At 36.4% G+C, this 20,280-nt stretch overlaps 1 protein-coding gene across 9 annotated transcripts in view; it reads left to right on the top strand.

The window, feature by feature from the left end:
• KIAA1109 (KIAA1109 ortholog) overlaps window positions 1-20,280 on the top strand; it is a 214,429-nt gene that overhangs the window by 186,818 nt on the left and 7,331 nt on the right. For all 9 annotated transcript variants that reach the window (XM_044224067.1, XM_044224069.1, XM_044224068.1 and 6 more), the window contains 12 exons: window positions 6,417-6,617; window positions 7,419-7,598; window positions 9,811-9,948; window positions 10,918-11,175; window positions 12,114-12,264; window positions 12,625-12,782; window positions 12,886-13,078; window positions 13,323-13,540; window positions 16,223-16,474; window positions 17,611-17,814; window positions 19,194-19,388; window positions 19,806-19,940. In XM_044224067.1, the coding sequence (XP_044080002.1) occupies window positions 6,417-6,617; window positions 7,419-7,598; window positions 9,811-9,948; window positions 10,918-11,175; window positions 12,114-12,264; window positions 12,625-12,782; window positions 12,886-13,078; window positions 13,323-13,540; window positions 16,223-16,474; window positions 17,611-17,814; window positions 19,194-19,388; window positions 19,806-19,940 (2,283 nt within the window). The remainder of the gene's footprint in view (window positions 1-6,416; window positions 6,618-7,418; window positions 7,599-9,810; window positions 9,949-10,917; window positions 11,176-12,113; window positions 12,265-12,624; window positions 12,783-12,885; window positions 13,079-13,322; window positions 13,541-16,222; window positions 16,475-17,610; window positions 17,815-19,193; window positions 19,389-19,805; window positions 19,941-20,280) is intronic.

Raw genomic sequence — 20,280 nt, 5'->3', positions numbered from 1 at the left:
TTCTATTTTGTAAATAATACTGAGTTGAATATCTTTGTATATAAATCAACATCCTTAGGATAAATTCTTAATAGTGGAATTCCTAAGTCAGAGAGAGTGAACATTTTTAAAGTGTTTGATATGTTTGATATGTTTTACTCTTCTAGTAAATATAAGATTTCTGCATCCTCATCACAGTGTGTGTAAACACCAGGTTCACTGTGTTCTTCCCAGTGTTACGCTTTAAATTTATTTTTAACCATTGTTAATGTAATGGGCTAAAATGTTTTTTTTAATTTATTTTTTATTTTAATTATTTTTATTAACATATAATATATTATTTGCCCCAGGGGTACAGGTCTGTGAATCGTCAGGCTTACACACTTCATAGCACTCACCATATCACATACCCTCCCCAGTGTCCATAACATAACCATCATTTCCATACCCCCCTTCCCACAGCAACCCTCAGTTTGTTTTGTAATATTAAGAGGCTCTTATGATCTGTCTCCCTCCTGATCCCATCTTGTTTCATTTTTTCCTTCCCTACCTCCCAAGCCCCCCACTTTGCCTCTGAAATTCCTCATATCAGGGAGATCATATGATAATTGTCTTTCTCTGATTGACTTATTCCACTCAGCATAATACCATCTAGTACACATGCTTCTTCAGATCACTACATTTGTATCTTTAGAGTAAATACTCAGTAGTGCGATTGCTGGGTAGTAGGGTAGCTCTCTTTTCAACTCATAAGGAAACTCCATGCTGTTTTCCAGAGTGGCTGCACCAGCTTGCATTCCCACCAACAGTGTAGGAGGGTTCCCCTTTCTCCGCATCCTCAGCAACATCTGTTGTTTCCTGTCTTTTGTTAATTTTAGCCAAGCCTAGGAGTAAATCCCACTTGGTCGTGGTGAATAATCCTTTTAATGTACTGTTGGATCCTGTTGGCTAGTATTTTGGTTAGAATTTTTACATCCGTGTTCATCAAAGATATTGGTCTACAATTCTCCTTTTTGGTGGGGTCTTTGTCTGCTTTTGGGATCAAGGTAATGCTGGCCTCATAAAATGAGTTTGGAACTTTTCCTTCCATTTCTATTTTCTGGAACAGTTTCAGAAGAATTGGTATTAATTCTTCTTTAACAGTTTGGTAGAATTCCCCTGGGAAGCTTTCTGGCCCTGGGCTCTTGTTTGTTGAGATATTTTTGATGACTGCTTCAATCTCCTTACTGGTTATGGGTCTGTTCAGATATTCTATTTCTTCCTGGTTCAATTTTGGTAGTTTATATGTCTCTAGGAGTGCATCCATTTCTTCCAGATTATCAAATTTGCGGGCATATAGTTGCTCATAATATGTTCTTATAATTGTATTTCTTTGGAGTTGGTTGTGATGTCTCCTTTCATTCATGATTTTATTAATGTGGGTCCTTTCTCTTTTCTTCTGGATAAGTCTGGCCAGGGGTTTATCAATTTTATTAATTCTTTCAAAGAACCATCTCCTAGTTTCATTGATTTGTTTTCCTGTTCTTTTGGTTTCCATTTCTTTGATTTCTTTTTTTTTTAATTTTTTATTTTTATAAACATATAATATATTTTTATCCCCAGGGGTACTGGTCTGTGAATCGCCAGGTTTACACACTTCACAGCACTCACCAAAGCACATACCCTCCCCAGTGTCCATAACCCTACCCCCCTTCTCCCAGCCCCGCTCCTCCCAGCAACCCTCGTTTGTTTTGTGAGATTAAGAGTCATTTATGGTTTGTCTCCCTCCCAATCCCATCTTGTTTCATTTATTCTTCTCCTACCCCCTTAAACCCCCATGTTGCATCACCACTTCCTCATATCAGGGAGATCATGTGATAGTTGTCTTTCTCCGCTTGACTTATTTCGCTAAGCGTGATACGCTCTTGTTCCATCCACGTTGTCGCAAATGGCAAGATTTCATTTCTTTTGATGGCTGCATAGTATTCCATTGTGTATATATACCACATCTTCTTGATCCATTCATCTGTTGATGGACATCTAGGTTCTTTCCATAGTTTGGCTATTGTGGACATTGCTGCTATAAACATTCGGGTGCACGTGCCCCTTCGGATCACTACGTTTGTATCTTTAGGGTAAATACCCAGTAGTGCAATTGCTGGATCATAGGGCAGTTCTAGTTTCAACATTTTGAGGAACCTCCATGCCGTTTTCCAGAGTGGTTGCACCAGCTTGCATTCCCATCAACAGTGTAGGAAGGTTCCCCTTTCTCTCTATCCTCACCAGCATCTGTCATTTCCTGACTTGTTAATTTTAGCCATTCTGACTGGTGTGAGGTTTTGATTGTATTTCCCTGATGCCGAGTGATATGGAGCACTTTTTCATGTGTCTGTTGGCCATCTGGATGTCTTCTTTGCAGAAATGTCTGTTCATGTCCTCTGCCCATTTCTTGGTTGGATTCTTTGTTCTTTGGGTGTTGAGTTTGCTAAGTTCTTTATAGATTTTGGACACTAGTCCTTTATCTGATATGTCGTTTGCAAATATCTTCTCCCATTCTGTCAGTTGTCTTTTAGTTTTGTTAACTGTTTCCTTTGCTGTGCAAAAGCTTTTGATCTTGATAAATCCCAATAGTTCATTTTTGCCCTTGCTTCCCTTGCCTTTGGTGATGTTCCTAGGAAGAAGTTGCTGCAGTTGAGGTTGAAAAGGTTGCTGCCTGTGTTCTCCTCAAGGTTTTGATGGATTCCTTTCTCACACTGAGGTCCTTCATCCATTTTGAGTCTATTTTCATGTGTGGTGTAAGGAAATGGTCCAATTTCATTTTTCTGCATGTGGCTGTCCAGTTTTCCCAACACCATTTATTGAAGAGACTGTCTTTTTTCCATTGGACATTCTTTCCTGCTTTGTCGAAGATTAGTTGACCATAGAGTTTAGGGTCTATTTCTGGGCTCTCTATTCTGTTCCATTGATCTATGTGTCTGTTTTTGTGCCAGTACCATGCTGTCTTTTTTTTTTTTTTAAGATTTTATTTATTTATTTGACAGAGATCACAAGTAGGCAGAGAGGCAGGCAGAGAGAGAGAGGAGGAAGCAGGCTCCCTGCTGAGCAGAGAGCCCGATGTGGGACTCGATCCCAGGACCCTGAGATCATGACCTGAGCCGAAGGCAGCGGCTTAACCCACTGAGCCACCCAGGCACCCCAGTATCATGCTGTCTTGATGATGACAGCTTTGTAATAGAGCTTGAAGTCCGGAATTGTGATGCCACCAACTTTGGCTTTCTTTTTCAATATTCCTTTGCTATTTGAGGTCTTTTATGGTTCCATATAAATTTTAGGATTATTTGTTCCATTTATTTGAAAAAGATGGATGGTACTTTGATAGGAATTGCATTAAATATGTAGATTGCTTTAGGTAGCGTAGACATTTTCACAATATTTATTCTTCCAATCCAGGAGCATGGAACATTTTTCCATTTCTTTGTGTCTTCCTCAATTTCTTTCATGAGTACTTTATAGTTTTCTGAGTATAGATTCTTAGCCTCTTTGGTTAGGTTTATTCCTAGGTATCTTATGGTTTGGGGTGCAATTGTAAATGGGATTGACTCCTTAATTTCTCTTTCTTCTGTCTTGTTGTTGGTGTAGAGAAATGCAACTGATTTCTGTGCATTGATGTTATATCCTGACACTTTACTGAATTCCTGTACAAGTTCTAGCAGTTTTGGAGTGGAGTCTTTTGGGTTTTCCACATAGAGTATCATATCATCTGCAAAGAGTGATAATTTGACTTCTTCTTTGCCGATTTGGATGCCTTTAATTTCCTTTTGTTGTCTGATTGCTGAGGCTAGGACTTCTAGTACTATGTTGAATAGCAGTGGTGATAATGGACATCCCTACCGTGTTCCTGACCTTAGCGGAAAAGCTTTCAGTTTTTCTCCATTGAGAATGATATTTGCAGTGGGTTTTTCATAGATGGCTTTGATGATATTGAGGTATGTGCCCTCTATCCCTCACTTTGAAGAGTTTTGATCAGGAAGGGATGCTGTACTTTGTCAAATGCTTTTTTAGCATCTATTGAGAGTATCATATGGTTCTTGTTCTTTCTTTTATTGATGTGTTGTAGCACATTGACTGATTTGCAGATGTTGAACCAACCTTGCAGCCCTGAAATAAATCCCACTTGGTCGTGGTGAATAATCCTTTTAATGTACTGTTGAATCCTATTGGCTAGTATTTTGGTGAGAATTTTCGCATCTGTGTTCATCAAGGATATTGGTCTATAGCTCTCTTTTTTGATGGGATCCTTGCCTGGTTTTGGGATCAAGGTGATGCTGGCCTCATAAAATGAGTTTGGAAGTTTTCCTTCCATTTCTATTTTGGAACAGTTTCAGGAGAATAGGAATTAGTTCTTCTTTAAATGTTTGGTAGAATTCCTCTGGGAAACCATCTGGCCCTGGGCTTTTGTTTGTTTGGAGATTTTTAATGACTGTTTCAATCTCCTTACCGGTTATGGGTCTGTTCAGGCTATTTCTTCCTGGTTCAGTTGTGGTAGTTTATATGTTTCTAGGAATGCATCCATTTCTTCCAGATTGTCAAATTTGTTGGCGTAGAGTTGCTCATAGTATGTTCTTACAATTGTTTGTATTTCTTTGGCGTTAGTTGTGATCTCTCCTCTTTCATTCATGATTTTATTTATTTGGGTCCTTTCTCTTTTCTTTTTGATAAGTCTGGCCAGGGGTTTATCAATTTTATTAATTCTTTCAAAGAACCAGCTCCTAGTTTCATTGATTTGTTCTATTTTTTTTGTTGTTGTTTGTTTGTTTCTATTTCATTGATTTCTGCTCTGATCTTTATGATTTCTCTTTTCCTGCTGGGTTCGGTAAGAGGGAGAGGGAGAAGCAGGCCCTGCTCAGGAGCTCAACTTGAAGCTTGATCCCAGGACCCTGAAATCATGACCTGAGCTGAAGGCAGACACTTAAACAACTGAGCCACCCAGGCACCCCAGCAGTATCTGTTGTTTCAAAGGATCTTTATTGAACTTTACTGGGGTGTGGGTCAGTGCCAGGGGTTGAAGAGATGGTATTGAACCTAGCTAGCAGATACATTGCTGCTAATGTTGACCTAAGTCGAATTTGGAGAAACAGATAATAAGCAAACAAGCATATTTTAAGTGGAAATGTGAAGTGGGTGAGTATGGGTTAGCCAAGCAGAGAGTTGGAATGATGAACACTTTAGGTAGGGAATACAAAATCCATGAAGCAGGAAAGAATTTGGCAAGTTTAAAAAACAAAAACAACTAATGAAATTGGAGTATGGCAAATAAAAGGTAGATTGGTATGAAAAAGATTTAGAGAGACAGGAAAGAGCCAGATCATGTGGGGAAGCCATTGAAGGTTATACAGAAGAGTAGACGTGAGATTCTGATTTATATCTTTGGAACACCACCAGTCCAACTGCACTTTGGTAGTTAATTGGAGGAGAACAAGAGTAGAAGGAATCAGGAAGAACAGTTGGCCATTTCAGCAGTACCAGAGCTGATAACTGCTTAGACTAGAGTAACAATAGTGAGATACAGGGAAATGGACAGGCTTAGTATATGTTCTTAGACATGAAATGACAATGGTGATAAATTGCATGATAGAGAGTTAGAAGTGGGAAGGATGACAGATAACTCCCAGGATCCTGGCTTAGCTATGTCCTTGGAAATGTCATTTACTGGAGATGGGAGACACTGGATGAAAAACAGATTGGGGGTAAAGATCGAGAGTTCAGTTTTGGACTTGGTAAGCTTCAAATGCTCATGACACATTCTAGTAGGATGCCAAGTAACCAGGTGCAATATGAATCCAAAAGAGGTCTATATATTTTGGAAACACATATTTTGAAATTATTAGCAAAATCATATAATGTTCTCTTAAGATGCTTTACTCATATTTTTTACATTTAAAGTGTATTTTGGATTAGTCTGTACATCTGTGGTAGGTGGTGCCAATGGGGATACTTGCTTCTTCTCAGAGAAAGAGATTTTAACTTTCTGCATTTGTGTACCTTACTCTGTTTCCACTGCTGGCTACGGAAATGTCCAGTTATATGATTTGGATTTTTTATAGTTTGTTCTCCCCCTTCGCTTAAGCCCCAGCTATTTTTTGGCTCTTCTACTGCGTGCTTGCAATGGAGCAAAGGAGAAAAGAAATGGGAAACTATGGAGTTGGCCAATCAAATGTCTAAATAATTGTCTCAAAGATGAACACAGTATTCAACCCCAGTTAACAGAAAAAATTAATTGGAAAGTACATCTAAGTCTTTACTTTGATATGATGGTTTTAAATCTATTGATCAGTTAATGTTTGTGTATTTCCATTTTAATTTTAAGTCTTGTTTGGTTCTTAAGAATGTATTAAGTGACAGGCTTTTAAAATTTTCTGTGGCTTATAAATATTTTGGATTTCTCGTTTTCATTATAGGTTCATCTGGCCTGGGCAGCCCTCTTGGCAGAAGTCGACATAGTAGTAGTCAGTCAGATCTGACCAGTTCTAGCAGCAGTTCATCTGGTTTGAGCTTCACTGCATGCATGTCTGACTTTTCTCTTTATGTATTTCATCCATACGGAGCAGGGAAACAAAAAACTGCTGTTTCTGGGCTCACATCTGGATCAGGAGGACTAGGTATAATTAGAGTGTTTCCATCTTTTTGAATTTATAGCACCTTTTGAAGCTTTGATCTTTTTAGAAATCACAGTACCTTTAATAATGGATATAAAACAAGATCAGAAACTTCATTTTTCTTCTGGACAATATCCTGTCTCTGCATAAGTAGAAATATGAAATAAATAATTCAGGTGAATTAATTATATAAGAATTTTAAACAGTATTTTGTAAGTGACATATGCAGCACAACAGTCTTTGGATTTAAAAGAATATTTATGTTACTTAAATGCTTAAATGTTCTACCACATCATTATTTGCATAAGAAATTGTATTCTACAAATAGTAAATTTTTAAAGTGTGTGCATCGCATTTGTTAATTTAAAATGAAACTACCTTCTGCTGCTGCTGCTTCTCCTTCTTATCATTATTTAGCCAACTTAAATTTCACTGTCATTTTAAAGTGCAGATTTACCACTAAAAATGTTTGAGATGTTGATATTAGTGAATGTCTCTTGATTTACTTAGAGAAGTAACAAAAACATATACTCCATGTCAGTGCTAGTTATTGTTGGGGAAGTATTGCAAAAATCACTATTTGTTTATGGGCTTGAAACTATTAAATCTATTGTTGAGAATGCTAATACTCATTAGATCATTCTTCTTAAATTTTTAGTCTCACTTAAAGTGATTTTAATTGATGACATATTCCAGTGTATTAGATAATTTCATGTTACTAGATAGTTGCATATATGTATATATATACATGTATTTATGCGTGTGTACGTGTGTGTGTGTTGTGTTTTTGTTTTTGTTTTAAAGGGAATGTGGATGAAGAACCCACTTCAGTCACTGGTCGAAAAGACTCACTCAGTATAAACCTTGAATTTGTAAAAGTGAGTTTGTCTCGGATAAGGCGTTCAGGAGGTGCCTCATTTTTTGAAAGTCAGTCTGTAAGCAAGTCTGCAAGCAAAATGGACACTACACTAATCAATATATCTGGTACTTGTATAGTTTCTAAAAATGCTATTTTTTGGAATTAAGTAAGGGTCTCCTTTTTAACAGTGTTTATATATTAAATACATTTAATAGTATTAAGCTTTTAGTGATGAATGATTTAAATGAAAGGAATTACATTCTAGGCCAACGTACTATCTCAATTTAAGTAAGCAACGTTAGGAATATGATTTCTAGATAAATGCATAGAAATGTCACCCAAAGGCCAAAATATGCTTAGTTAAATCACTGAAAAGTTCTTTTCTTCACTTCTCTACCATGAGTTGGTAAAATTTCTGATTTCTCATTAGCTTAGTTTTCTGATTGTGAATATTTGAAACACTAATGAGGGATGATGGTGAAAAACTTTTTACATGTGTCATGAGATCTTAATCTGTGTACGTGTGTATTGCTAGCTTTGTAACTAGCCATAAACCTATGGACAAATCACTTGCTCATTTTCTTTATGTTGCGACTTGACTGTTTAAAAATTATATGCATGTGGAATATTTTGAAGAGGTGGGAGTATTGCAGGAGTGAAAAACTTTAAAGTTAGTAATTGCACAAATATAGTAAGTACACTTAGAGCTAATATTCAACAGACATACACTGAGTCTATATATTACAGTGAACTTGTGCCGCTACTCTCCTAGATGATTCAGGGTGCCGGCATGAATAAAGAAAGGTCTTAAAAGTAGACAAATAAATGACAGTGCAGTGTGATTAATGCTGTAATGGAGGTTTATATAAAGAGGAAGAAATGAATTGTTTTATTCAGGAGATCAGAGAAGGAAGGCTTCACAAAAGAAATGATATTTGGGCCAGATCTTCAAAATTATGTACAGATTCTTGGCTATAGCAACATGGTCTTTAATGGTACAGAAGCATCAAAATATATGCTCTTGGATCATACTTCATTTCACTGAGGCAAAGCATAAGTGTAACTGAACATTTAACTGTTGTATAGTTAAATGTCCCAAGGGAGAGAGGAAGTGGTTAGAGGGAAAGCTGGTAAAATAGAGCAGGACTAGATTGTTGGGAGACTCCTATGGCAGGCTAAAGAACAGGTTCTGATCCTTTGGGCAGTGAAAAGCCATTAAAGGTTTTTAAGAAATGCGATGACAATACTGTGGCTAAAGATGACAGTATTGTATTGTACACTTTAAAATCTGTGAAGACAAAAAGAAATCTGTGAAGATAGATGTCATCTTAAGTGTTCTTACCACAAATAATAAATTTGTATGTGGATTATAAAATAACATGTTTGCATTAAAAAAAGGAAATGGGATAATGCTTTTTTAGAAAGAGTCGATGGCAGTGTGAAAAATGTGAGAGATGCTTGAAAAAACTGTTGAAATAGACCAAGCAATAGGGATTAAAGCCTGGAACCGTGACAATAAAAAAGAAGAGGGAATGGTTTTGAGAGAAATGGAACCCACAAGCTTGAGTACAAGTCGTGTAAGGAGTAGAGGAGACAGGGATGCCTCAAGTTTTTAGCTTAGGTGACTGAAGGGACAGTGGACCATCATTAACTTAGATCAAAAATAAGGAAGCGCCTAATCGGATAGTTATGTGGGAGAGTCTGGTAGATAATTGGCTGATGGGCTATGTGGATATAGACTCGGGCTGAAACAGAAATGTTGGTTTGGGGGACGCTGGTGTGTAACTCCTTATGGAAGAAGCTCTGGTAGAGGAACAGAGGAGCATGTAAACTGGGGCAGAAGAGTGCTCAGAGCAGAACCCCAAGAAGCAGCCATCACAATGCCTTCAGACTGACAAGTCCCTGTTCTTTGTCTAAAAGGAAAACAGTAGTTCTTGTCACACACTATTTGGCTTGCAGCTACTTTTGAGGAAGTTTGTGTTCCTGGCCATCCTGATTATTCCGTTTCCATATTTGAGAAGAACCCTGTGTTAAAATGAAAACTGTCAATAAGTCTGATCTTTAGAACTTCTCAGAATTTCATGATAAACTGACAATAGAATTCCAAGTTGCCCTCACCTCAAAAAAAGAAATGGGAATAGTGTAAGAATGTGCTATTTTTATCATTTGTGGAAGGAACAATATCACTTGCTAATCATACCATGTAACATTTTTTGGTATTTCATTATTTATAACATTATTATAATTCAGTTGTGTAATATGTCATACCTACCATACGACAATATTAAAGGTTTTAGAAATCTGTTCTCTAACAGATTTTGTTTATTTATGTATCAGCTGTATGTGATATAGGGTCTGCCTCCTTTAAATATGATATGCGTCGACTCAGTGAAATTCTGGCATTTCCAAGAGCCTGGTATAGGAGAAGTATTGCAAGACGCCTATTCCTTGGAGACCAAACTATAAATTTGCCAAGTAAGCTTGCTATGTAATTGTAATTATACTTAGGTTACTTTTAATTTTGGTTATAGTAGTAACAGGAATCAATGATTGATACCACAAACTTTGTCTTACTTGCTAAGTTGTACCCGGTAATTTATTCATCATTCAGCAAATGTCTGCTGAATTGTTAGAGGCTGAGTGCCTCTAACGTGCTAACCACTGGGGTTACATTGGTATTGGAGATCACAAAAAGCTTGCCCTCTTAGACATTGCATTCACCAGGCTGATATTCTATTATGATTATTCTATAATTTGCAAAATCTGAAAATGCAGAAATACCATCTAACTGTCCAAATTAATCATGGTTAATTAAGCATGGGAAACAGATAATGTTGGGGATATGCTATCACATTGCCTGCATTATTTTCTTTTAGACTTAGATGTTGTTGTAGTAGCATACTGTGTAAGTGAAAGGTAGAGTTAATAGGATACAGTAGAAAATACTAGAAATCCAGGTTTGAGTCTATCCCTTATTTATTTATTTATTTATTTATGAGAGAGAGAGAGAGAGAGAGTGCACACATGCATGACGTGGTGGGGGTTGGGAGGGGCAGAGGGAGAGGAGGAGAGAGAACCCCAAGCAGGCATCCCACCCAACATGGAGCCTATCAATGGGCTGGATCTGACAACCCTGAGATCATGACCTGAGCTGATTTCAAGAGTCAGATGCTTAACTGACTGAGCCACCTATTCCCTTATTTGTAAAGTGGAAAACAGAGTACCTGTGTTGCCCCTCTCATGAACTTCCATGAGAATTAAATAGAATAACATGCTGGAATATACTTTGCAAACTATAAATTGCTATATAGTTCTCAAATAGAGAACTAGGAGGAATATATGATTAGAAAAGGTAGAGTCGTAAATTTATTTATTATTTTATAACATGAAGATTGTACCCTGATTAATTTTATTCTATTAATTTTGTTTTTACTTTTCTAACAGCATCTGGCCCAGGGACACCTGATTCCATTGAAGGGGTAAGCCAGCATCTTTCCCCTGAATCATCAAGGAAAGCTTACTGCAGGACCTGGGAGCAGCCTAGTCAGTCAGCCTCTTTCACCCACATGCCTCAGTCACCTAATGTATTCAATGAGCATATGACAAACAGCACCATGTCACCAGGGACAGCAGCACAGAACCTAAAATCCCCAGCTTCCATAAGATCAAGGAGTGTGTCTGATTCTTCAGTTCCCCGAAGAGGTAATACCGTTCTCTTTGTTATCAGTATCCCTCCAGAGCCTGCAAGATAAAAATCTTAATTTGTTGCTCCCAGATTTCTGCCTCAACTCGAGGAAAATATTAATCTTGCAGATTTTTATGGAAGATGGTGGGGGGTTGGGCGGGGTAATACCCAAAACCATAAACAACAAACACTTCAAAGTATTTGCCAGAAGAAGAGATAGCTTGGGTGGCTAGTAGCTTTGAAAAGGGAAAAAAAGAGAGGAATGAGCATATTATTACTTTGTTCCACATGGTATAGTTATTTTTAGAAGTAAAACAAACCTACAACATTATAAAAGATGTTTAATTTTGAAAAAGTTAATTTTTTTTTTCCTGAGTGTCAGACTCATTTATGAAAAAATTAATCTTTGGTATTCATCCATTCAGTCATTCTTTCGTTCAGCCAGTGTTTTTTGAACTCTTTTATGTGCTCAGCACTCTATTTGTATCTGAACATATAAAAGTGATATAAGAGTATAATGAAGAAATGCAGGATTCAAGACTCACACTGAGCCCACAGGAACCCAGCAGATGGGCACTTCAGCAGACATCTGCATTTCAGAATGGTCCCTGCCTTCAAGTCCTCTATTTGGCAGAAGCAACTTAATGATTTTCTCCTTTGTTAAGAAAATCCCAGAATGATGATCTGTGGTGCTGCTCCCCATGCACACCAGAATTTCCTCATATAAAATGGATATTGTAAAGAGCTTTATAGCTTTCAAGAAGACTAACAGCCCTTACTGAACATTCAGTAAATGGTAGCTACAATTTTAGAGGCAAAATGGCAGCTATTAAATGTTAGGCTTTAATTAAGAATACCATATTTTTACTTTGGGGACGATAGTGGTAAGAGTGGTAACTTTTAATTCTCTGAGCACCTATGTGAGTGAATGTGCATTTGATTTTCCTGTTTTTAGATTCACTTTCAAAAACATCAACTCCTTTTAATAAATCGAACAAAGCAGCCAGCCAACAAGGGACCCCATGGGAAACATTGGTCGTGTTTGCCATCAACTTGAAGCAATTAAACGTTCAAATGAATATGAGTAATGTAATGGGAAATACAACGTAAGCTATTCAGATATTAGAAAAATTAATGATTAGTTGTAACTTTTCTTATAGTAAAGCAATTTAAAATCTTTTTAATATTAAAATGTTTGAGACAGTAGAAAAAAGCTATAAATTGCTTTATCTTAAAAATATCTTAAAGATATTATAATATAAAACAACATGGAATATGTACTCTAAAGAGAGAAAATTATAAGGAAAACAGTGTAATATGCTTTATTATCAATATTCAGACATTTACCACAGTTTTTGTAAGAAATGTATTGTTTTATCAGACTTTTTAAAATCTTCTAACTCCTGTTTTAATTGATGACATTGAAAACTGTCTGTCTAGTTAACAACCCTTTTTCTTTTCTCCAGTTGGACAACTAGTGGTTTGAAGAGCCAGGGCCGTCTGTCGGTAGGAAGTAATCGAGATCGAGAGATAAGCATGTCCGTTGGTCTGGGAAGATCACAGTTGGATTCTAAAGGAGGAGTAGTTGGAGGGACCATAGATGTAAATGCTTTGGAGATGGTTGGTATGTTGAAATTTTACAACTGAAAACAAATTTTTGAAAATTGATTTTGTTAAGTTTTCCCCATTAGGCATTTCTATGAAAGTAATTATTGTTTCTATTTTAGCTCATATTTCTGAACATCCAAATCAGCAACCTAGTCACAAGATTCAGATTACTATGGGTTCTACTGAAGCTCGTGTTGATTACATGGGCTCAAGTATCCTCATGGGTATCTTCAGTAATGCTGATCTGAAGCTTCAGGATGAATGGAAAGTAAATCTATATAATACACTGGATTCAAGCATGACTGATAAAAGGTATTTAGTAAAATGTTACTTTCTGGATACTTTGTGTGACTGCTTTTAATATGTTTTCTCTCATCCAGTGAGAAAACAAACAAATGACAAACAGTCATTTTTGTGACAAAATGACTTTATATTATGCAACTAATATGAAAGAAAAAGCTGGGTGGAGAAGGGAATTTTCCTTGTTTTTTTTTTAATTTGTTTCTTTTTTAGTTATCTTCTGTAAGATATGTGATAGTTCTGTTTTATGCTTCAGTGAAATATTTGTCCATGGAGATTTGAAGTGGGATATTTTCCAAGTAATGATATCAAGATCAACTACACCAGACCTGATAAAAATAGGAATGAAGCTCCAGGAATTTTTCACACAACAGTTTGACACCAGCAAACGGGCTCTGTCTACCTGGGGACCTGTTCCATATCTTCCACCTAAGACAATGACTAATAACCTAGAGAGAAGTTCACAAGAACAATGTAAGAATTAGAGCTAAGCCTCTATATATACTTTATCTTTCACCAAATGTTGTGTTACAGTCTTAATTTAAAACAATATTTATGTACCATACTTAGAAAGTGATCCACATGCTCTTTATTCTATTTACTCAGCAAGTACCTGATTTCCTACTCACCAATAGAATTAAAGGCCATCATTTGTGAAGTCATGACATATTACCTCCTTCCCCTGCCATAACTTACCTATAACCATACCCATTCCATGCTCTTGAATACTAGTTATGACAATACCATATTCTGGTTTAGAACATGGGCTGTGGAATAAAAATGTTTGAGTTTGGATTTATTAGCTGTTTCATATTAGGCAGATTATTATTTACACTCAGGAATTCAATCAGCAAATCAACTATGTTCTTAAGCATTGTTTTAGGCATAAGAGATACACTATTGGGCAAAGTTCCCACCTACATAAAGCTTTGTTTTAATGGGAGATATAGACCATAATTAATTTGCTAACTAAATATGTCAGATAATTTCAGATAGAAAGGCTTGCTAAGAAATCAGGGGAAGGAGATAAAGAATAATAGTGTGTGAGCTAGCTAGTTTAGAAAGGGTAGCCAGAGAAGCCTTTTAAAGTTCTAGGCTAGAAAGATCTCTACTGGGGAAGAGAGTTCTGGGTACAGGGGCCTATCAAAAAGTGCAAAGCTCCTACCGCAGAAGAAACTCGGCTTATTTGAGGATCATTAAGGTGGCTGCTTTGATGGAACAGAGTAAGCAAGTAAGAAAGTGTTGGACGTGAATGGCCACAGATAAGATTTTGAATATGATGGCTAGCTATTGGAGAGTTCTGGACAGTTTTCATATTTGATTTACTTTTTCTTAAAATACTCCTTTTTGAAGAATCACTCTGGCTGCTGTGTGAAGAATAGACTATAGGTGGCTAAAGAGTGGGAGTAGAGACCAATGCAGTAATTCCCATTAGTGTTGTTGCAAGCATAGTTATATTAAGAAGGCTATCGGAAGGGTCCAGGCAACAAATGATTACAGCTTTAACCAGAGAGGTAAAAGTAGTGAAAAGTGTCAGAATCGGGGTTATTTTATTTTATTAAGATTTTATTTATTTATTTGATGAGAGAGAGAGATCACAAGTAGGCAGAGAGGCAGACAGAGGGGGGTGGGAAGCAGGCTCCCTGCTTGGGCCTCTATCCCAAGACCCTGAGATCATTACCCAAGCTGAAGGCAGAAGCTTAACCCACTGAGCCACCCAGGCGCCCATGGGGATCATTTTAAATAACTCTTAATAATCACAGAAGCAGTACATGTGCATTGGAAAAGCCTAGGAAATACATATAAGCAAAAACTGAAACATCACATTCCACCCAGAAATCATCACTCTAAACAATTTAGAGAATATACTTTTAGATAATTTTCTATAAACCTATATAAGACATATACTTTTTACCAAAATATTATTCATATTGTTTTATAACCTTGTCTAGTGAATAGTATCCAAATAATATCTATGTACCATAGAGTATCAGTACCATATATGTATCCAGTTTTCCATTTTGCTAAATATTTCTCTTCTCTGGCTTTCTAACCACATCCTATAAATGACCTAAAATTATTCTTAAAACTGGTTTGTCTAAACCAATATATCAGAGTCAAGATCCCAGGTTAAATCTGGTTATGTTCCTTTACTCTCTTAATGCAGCATAGTCCTTTTTCTAATGACCTGAGTTGTTGAAGAGACATAGCCAGTTGTCCTATCTTCTAAATTTTTTTTCAGTTGTTTGCTTATAGTTTCATTTATCCTGTTCCTCTAATCTCTATATTTCCTTTAAACTAGAATTGGTGGTCAGGCATATACAAATTAGAGAGATGTTCCCCAAAACTTCTGACCTAGATTCTTAAAAAAAAGTCCTTGTCTTGAAAAACAAACCAGGCTTAGGGAACTGTTTTTAGATTAAAGGAAACTAAAGAGAAATGCTAACTAACTGGAATGAGAATTGTGGAAAACAGCCAAAAAGGACATTATTGGGATAAGTGAGAAGTATAAATATGAATGTTACATCTGATTAGTGCTTCTCAAACTTTAATGTGTACCTGAAACACTTGGAAATCCCATTAAAATACAGATTTTGATACAGAAAGTATAAGGTGGACTTGTCTCAGTTTCTCTCTAACAAGTTGCCAGGTGATGCTGACGCTGCTGGCCGACTTCAGTCCTCAGACTTCACTTTTGAGTAGCTAGGCTATAAGCGAGTTAAAAAAAAAAAAAAAAAAAAGAGAGAGAGAAGACTTCTATTTGACTTATAGATCTTCTAATGACTAGTTCAATTAACCTCTCTTCTGCTTCACTTGAAAGGATTCTAGATCAAATCCCTAATTTACAGAGCTATTGTGAGAATTGTATAAAAGTTAATGCCAGCACTTTATAAATCATGACTCATTACTGAAGTGTTAAGTTGTAGTTATTATAGCAAGTTACTACTTTCATTAGTTTCTATCCATCCTTACGTAGCATCTTTTCACAGACTATATTTTTGTTAGCTTCTACTTAATGTTAACCAGGTATTGAATTGTTTTCATCCCTTCCCTGCATCACTTCAGCTCTAGAAAATAGCCACTTGCTGCCTTCCTACTGCCATTCAGGGTGTTTGTGAGGCCTTTGAGAATAAGTGGGTTTTGGTTTTCTTGCAGTGCTCGATGCAGCTCATCATCGACATTGGCCTGGAGTATTGAAGGTGGTATCAGGATGCCACATATCCTTATTTCAGATTCCATTACCAGAAAATGGAATGCAGTTTGGAGGATCAATGAGCTTACATGGAAATCATATGACACTGGCTTGTTTTCATGGTCCAAATTTCCGTTCAAAATCCTGGGCCCTTTTTCACCTAGAAGAACCAAATATTGCTTTTTGGACCGAAGCTCAGAAAATCTGGGAAGATGGTAAATTGACACATTTGTAACTTTTACCTTTTCTTACCATCTGATATGATTATAAATGACAGAAATTTTCCTTTCTCATGTCTTTTGTATGTTTTCATTATATTTCTGAAGTCCAACTCTGTTCTCATGTACTTAACATGTCAAGGAGTTCATTGCCAGTGAATCAATATCTGTAAAATCTGAAACATGTTAAAGGACTTTCTTCTGAACTTGCCATCTCATTCTGTTTCTGGGCAATTAAAGTTTCTGCTGTTGTGGCTGGCCACAGTCATAATAATAGTTATTATAAATAGTATAAAAATATAAAGACTCATGGTGGTAGTTTAAGGAAATAGTCAAGACTAAAACTGTAAACTTTTTTGGTAAGGCTATGCTTTTACCTGTATTTACAGTGATAAACCTCCTTCCTTTTAGTTATTATTTCCTAATATGTGATTTCTTTTTTTTTTCCAATTTATTTATTTTCAGAAAAACAGTATTCATTATTTTTTCACCACACCCAGTGCTCCATGCAATCCGTGCCCTCTATAATACCCACCACCTGGTACCCCAACCTCCCACCCCGCCCCCGCCACTTCAAACCCCTCAGATTGTTTTTCAGAGTCCATAGTCTCTCATGGTTCACCTCCCCTTCCAATTTACCCAAAAGCACATACCCTCCCCAATGTCCATAACCCTATCCCCCTTCTCCCAACCCCCCTCCCCCCAGCAACTCACAGTTTGTTTCGTGAGATTAAGAGTCACTTACGGTTTGTCTCCCTCCCTATCCCATCTTGTTTCATGGATTCTTCTCCTACCCTCTTAAGCCCCCATGTTGCATCACCACTTCCTCATATCAGGGAGATCATATGATAGTTGTCTTTCTCCGCTTGACTTATTTCGCTAAGCATGATACGCTCTAGTTCCTAATATGTGATTTCTTAATGATGAAGGAAAAAAATGGATGCTACTCATCACCAGGGATAAATCCAGTTATAACTACAAGAAAGAAAAATTATTTGTGATTTTTTTTTCTTACTTCTCACTTTTTTATACCCTTATCTATGTTTAAGTTAACTAATTCTATTAATCTAGAGTCACAACTGTTTTCTTGCATCTAAATGTAGTTTGTTAACATCAAGAAACTTTTCTTCTAGGCTCTAGTGATCATTCTACATATATAGTACAAACATTGGATTTTCATCTGGGCCACAATACCATGGTTACCAAACCATGTGGGGCTTTGGAAAGTCCTATGGCAACAATAACCAAGATAACAAGGCGTCGCCATGAAAACCCACCCCATGGAGTAGCAAGTGTAAAAGAATGGTTCAACTATGTTACAGCCACAAGGAATGAAGGTTAAAAATTATTTCTTTGGAGAGATTTATTTTCTTTATTTGGGGCTCTGTTGCCTGTGTTTAGAATTTAAGTGGAGGGAGAATTTTCAATTCTTTAATTAAACTAGTTTCATTTTACTCATAAATAACAATATTAGTACCTGATTTAGCATCCTGGTAGTGTAACATCTCATAGACTAAAAATTATTTTACATGTAACTGAAAATATTCAAAATAAAGTTGGTTTAAATAAACAACGTTTATTATAGTTAGAAAAATATTTTTGTAGTGATGCTAAACAGGAGAAGCTTGGTAAAGTTACTATATAACTAAGTAATAGAATGCCACCAACTTTAAGGTTTGGGGTGGTTGGAATAATATAAAACTAAATAATATTCCTATGAAGTAAGTTTAAAAAGAGTGCTTTTGATGGGTTTTTCCATTTGATTAGAATCACAAGTCTTATAATAATGTGGCCAGGAAAATTCTTATTTTGTGGCTGTTTTTGTGTTCAAGTTTATAGTACTGATATTACCAATCATGGAAAAGTGACTACACTGAGACCTGCTAAGACTTGAATGTTTTCCTTAAAAATAACCACCTTTCAAAATGGGAAAGATGACTTGGGCACCACTGAAAATAGTTACTATGGAATAGGCAGCGCCAGGGATTAGAGACTATTAAAAAGGTTCTGAGAACAAAGAAGGGTAAGGAAGTAAATTAGAAGATTGTGCATGTATTGACTGTTATGTACTGACTCTGCTACATTCCAAAGAGAGATTTTTTGAGGAAAGGGTTCTTTTGGCTGGGATACCATGGAGGGGCTATTAGCCAACTGCACTGCTACCTGAGTACCTGAGAACTGCTAATTTTTATAAGAAAACTGTAGCACTTATGTTGGGGAAAATCAGGACTTCTATCTTATTTCAAGGTCAGGAACATATTTATTTGCAAATTCTATGTAAGAGTAAAGTATTCAATCAATGGAGAACTCTGAGCCTAATGAAAGACTTAAATTTAGACAGAAATTTAGTTAAAAATGGTATTCATTTTAAAGTTTGACAAACAAAAATAAAGTGTATTAGGTTTATCCAAAAATCATGTTATAAAGCTTCAGTCTTGAGAATAGTGATATACATCACTATCTATATATATGAGTAAAACACTACGTATATATGTAAACATATCACTATATTTATATATAAATATATTTCAATAGATTAATATATATAGGTAACTATTCTCAAGACCAAAGCTTTATATGGCTCTACTTTTAAAAATGTGCGTCATTCTTTTCCAGCTTCTAAAATTCTGTGTATGATAGTGTCATGAAAGCTATAGGTTTATCATTGCCTGTTGGTTTAATTTGGTTCTTCTTGTCTTTATTATTGTCCATATAGAGCTAAACCTGCTTCGTAATGTTGATGCTAATAATACTGAGAATAGCACTACGGTGAAGAATTCTAGTTTGTTGAGTGGATTCAGAGGAGGTTCTAGCTACAATCATGAAACAGAGACTATCTTTGCATTACCAAGGATGCAGCTTGAATTTAAATCCATTCATGTTCAAGAACCACAGGAACCTTCATTACAGGGTATGTAGAAAAATAGTTTTTAAAGTTACCAAGAAAATTCTAAAGGAACTTCAAATTACTGTTTTCTCACAGGTTATTTGTGTAGTAGTAATATAGTCTAGTTTATTTACTTAGTTTTTCTTCCCAGCTTTGGCTTCTGGCAAATAATTTAATCCATTTGTGCCTCTTTCTCTTCAGTAAAATGGGGACAATAATAGGATTTCATTTAGAATGTTTTATGAGGAGTAAGTGGCATATACTTGGAAAGTGCTCAGTAAACTATATTATCATTTGTAAATCACTTACAGAAACTACTCAATTGTCTATAGTTGCATTTAAATGGATGCATTTACATAAACCCTTGTAAATCCCTTATAAACAGGAAGAGAAAGGGACATATCTCATTAAGTGTTTTACTATAGAACTTTGCCATTACAGATGCCAGCCTGAAGCCGAAGGTAGAATGCAGTGTGGTGACAGAGTTCACTGACCACATTTGTGTGACTATGGATGCTGAGCTCATCATGTTTCTTCATGATTTAGTGTCAGCTTATCTTAAAGAAAAAGAAAAAGGTGAGTAGCGTTTTTTTTTTTCCTTGCCAATTTCAGCAAAGGCTGTTGTCCGTGTCATTTAAATGGATTTTTATGGTCTAGTGATAAAATGAGTGGAATGTGTCTCCTTCCTTTGAGTTGTAAATACATGGACGGGACTGGAAGACATTATGCTGAGTGAAATCAGTCAAGCAGAGAGAGTCAATTATCATATGGTTTCACTTATTTGTGGAGCATAACAAATAGCATGGAGGACAAGGGGTGTTAGAGAGGAGAAGGGAGTTGGGGTAAATTGGAAGGGGAGGTGAACCACGAGAGACTATGGACTCTGAAAAACAATCTGAGGGGTTGGAAGTGGCAG

Source organism: Neovison vison, chromosome 11 (genome assembly GCF_020171115.1).
Source record: "Neovison vison isolate M4711 chromosome 11, ASM_NN_V1, whole genome shotgun sequence".
In the NCBI taxonomy this organism is placed as follows: Eukaryota; Metazoa; Chordata; class Mammalia; order Carnivora; family Mustelidae; genus Neogale; species Neogale vison.
Note: the sequence above shows the minus strand (reverse complement) of the source record. Positions and strands in the feature narration are given on the sequence as shown.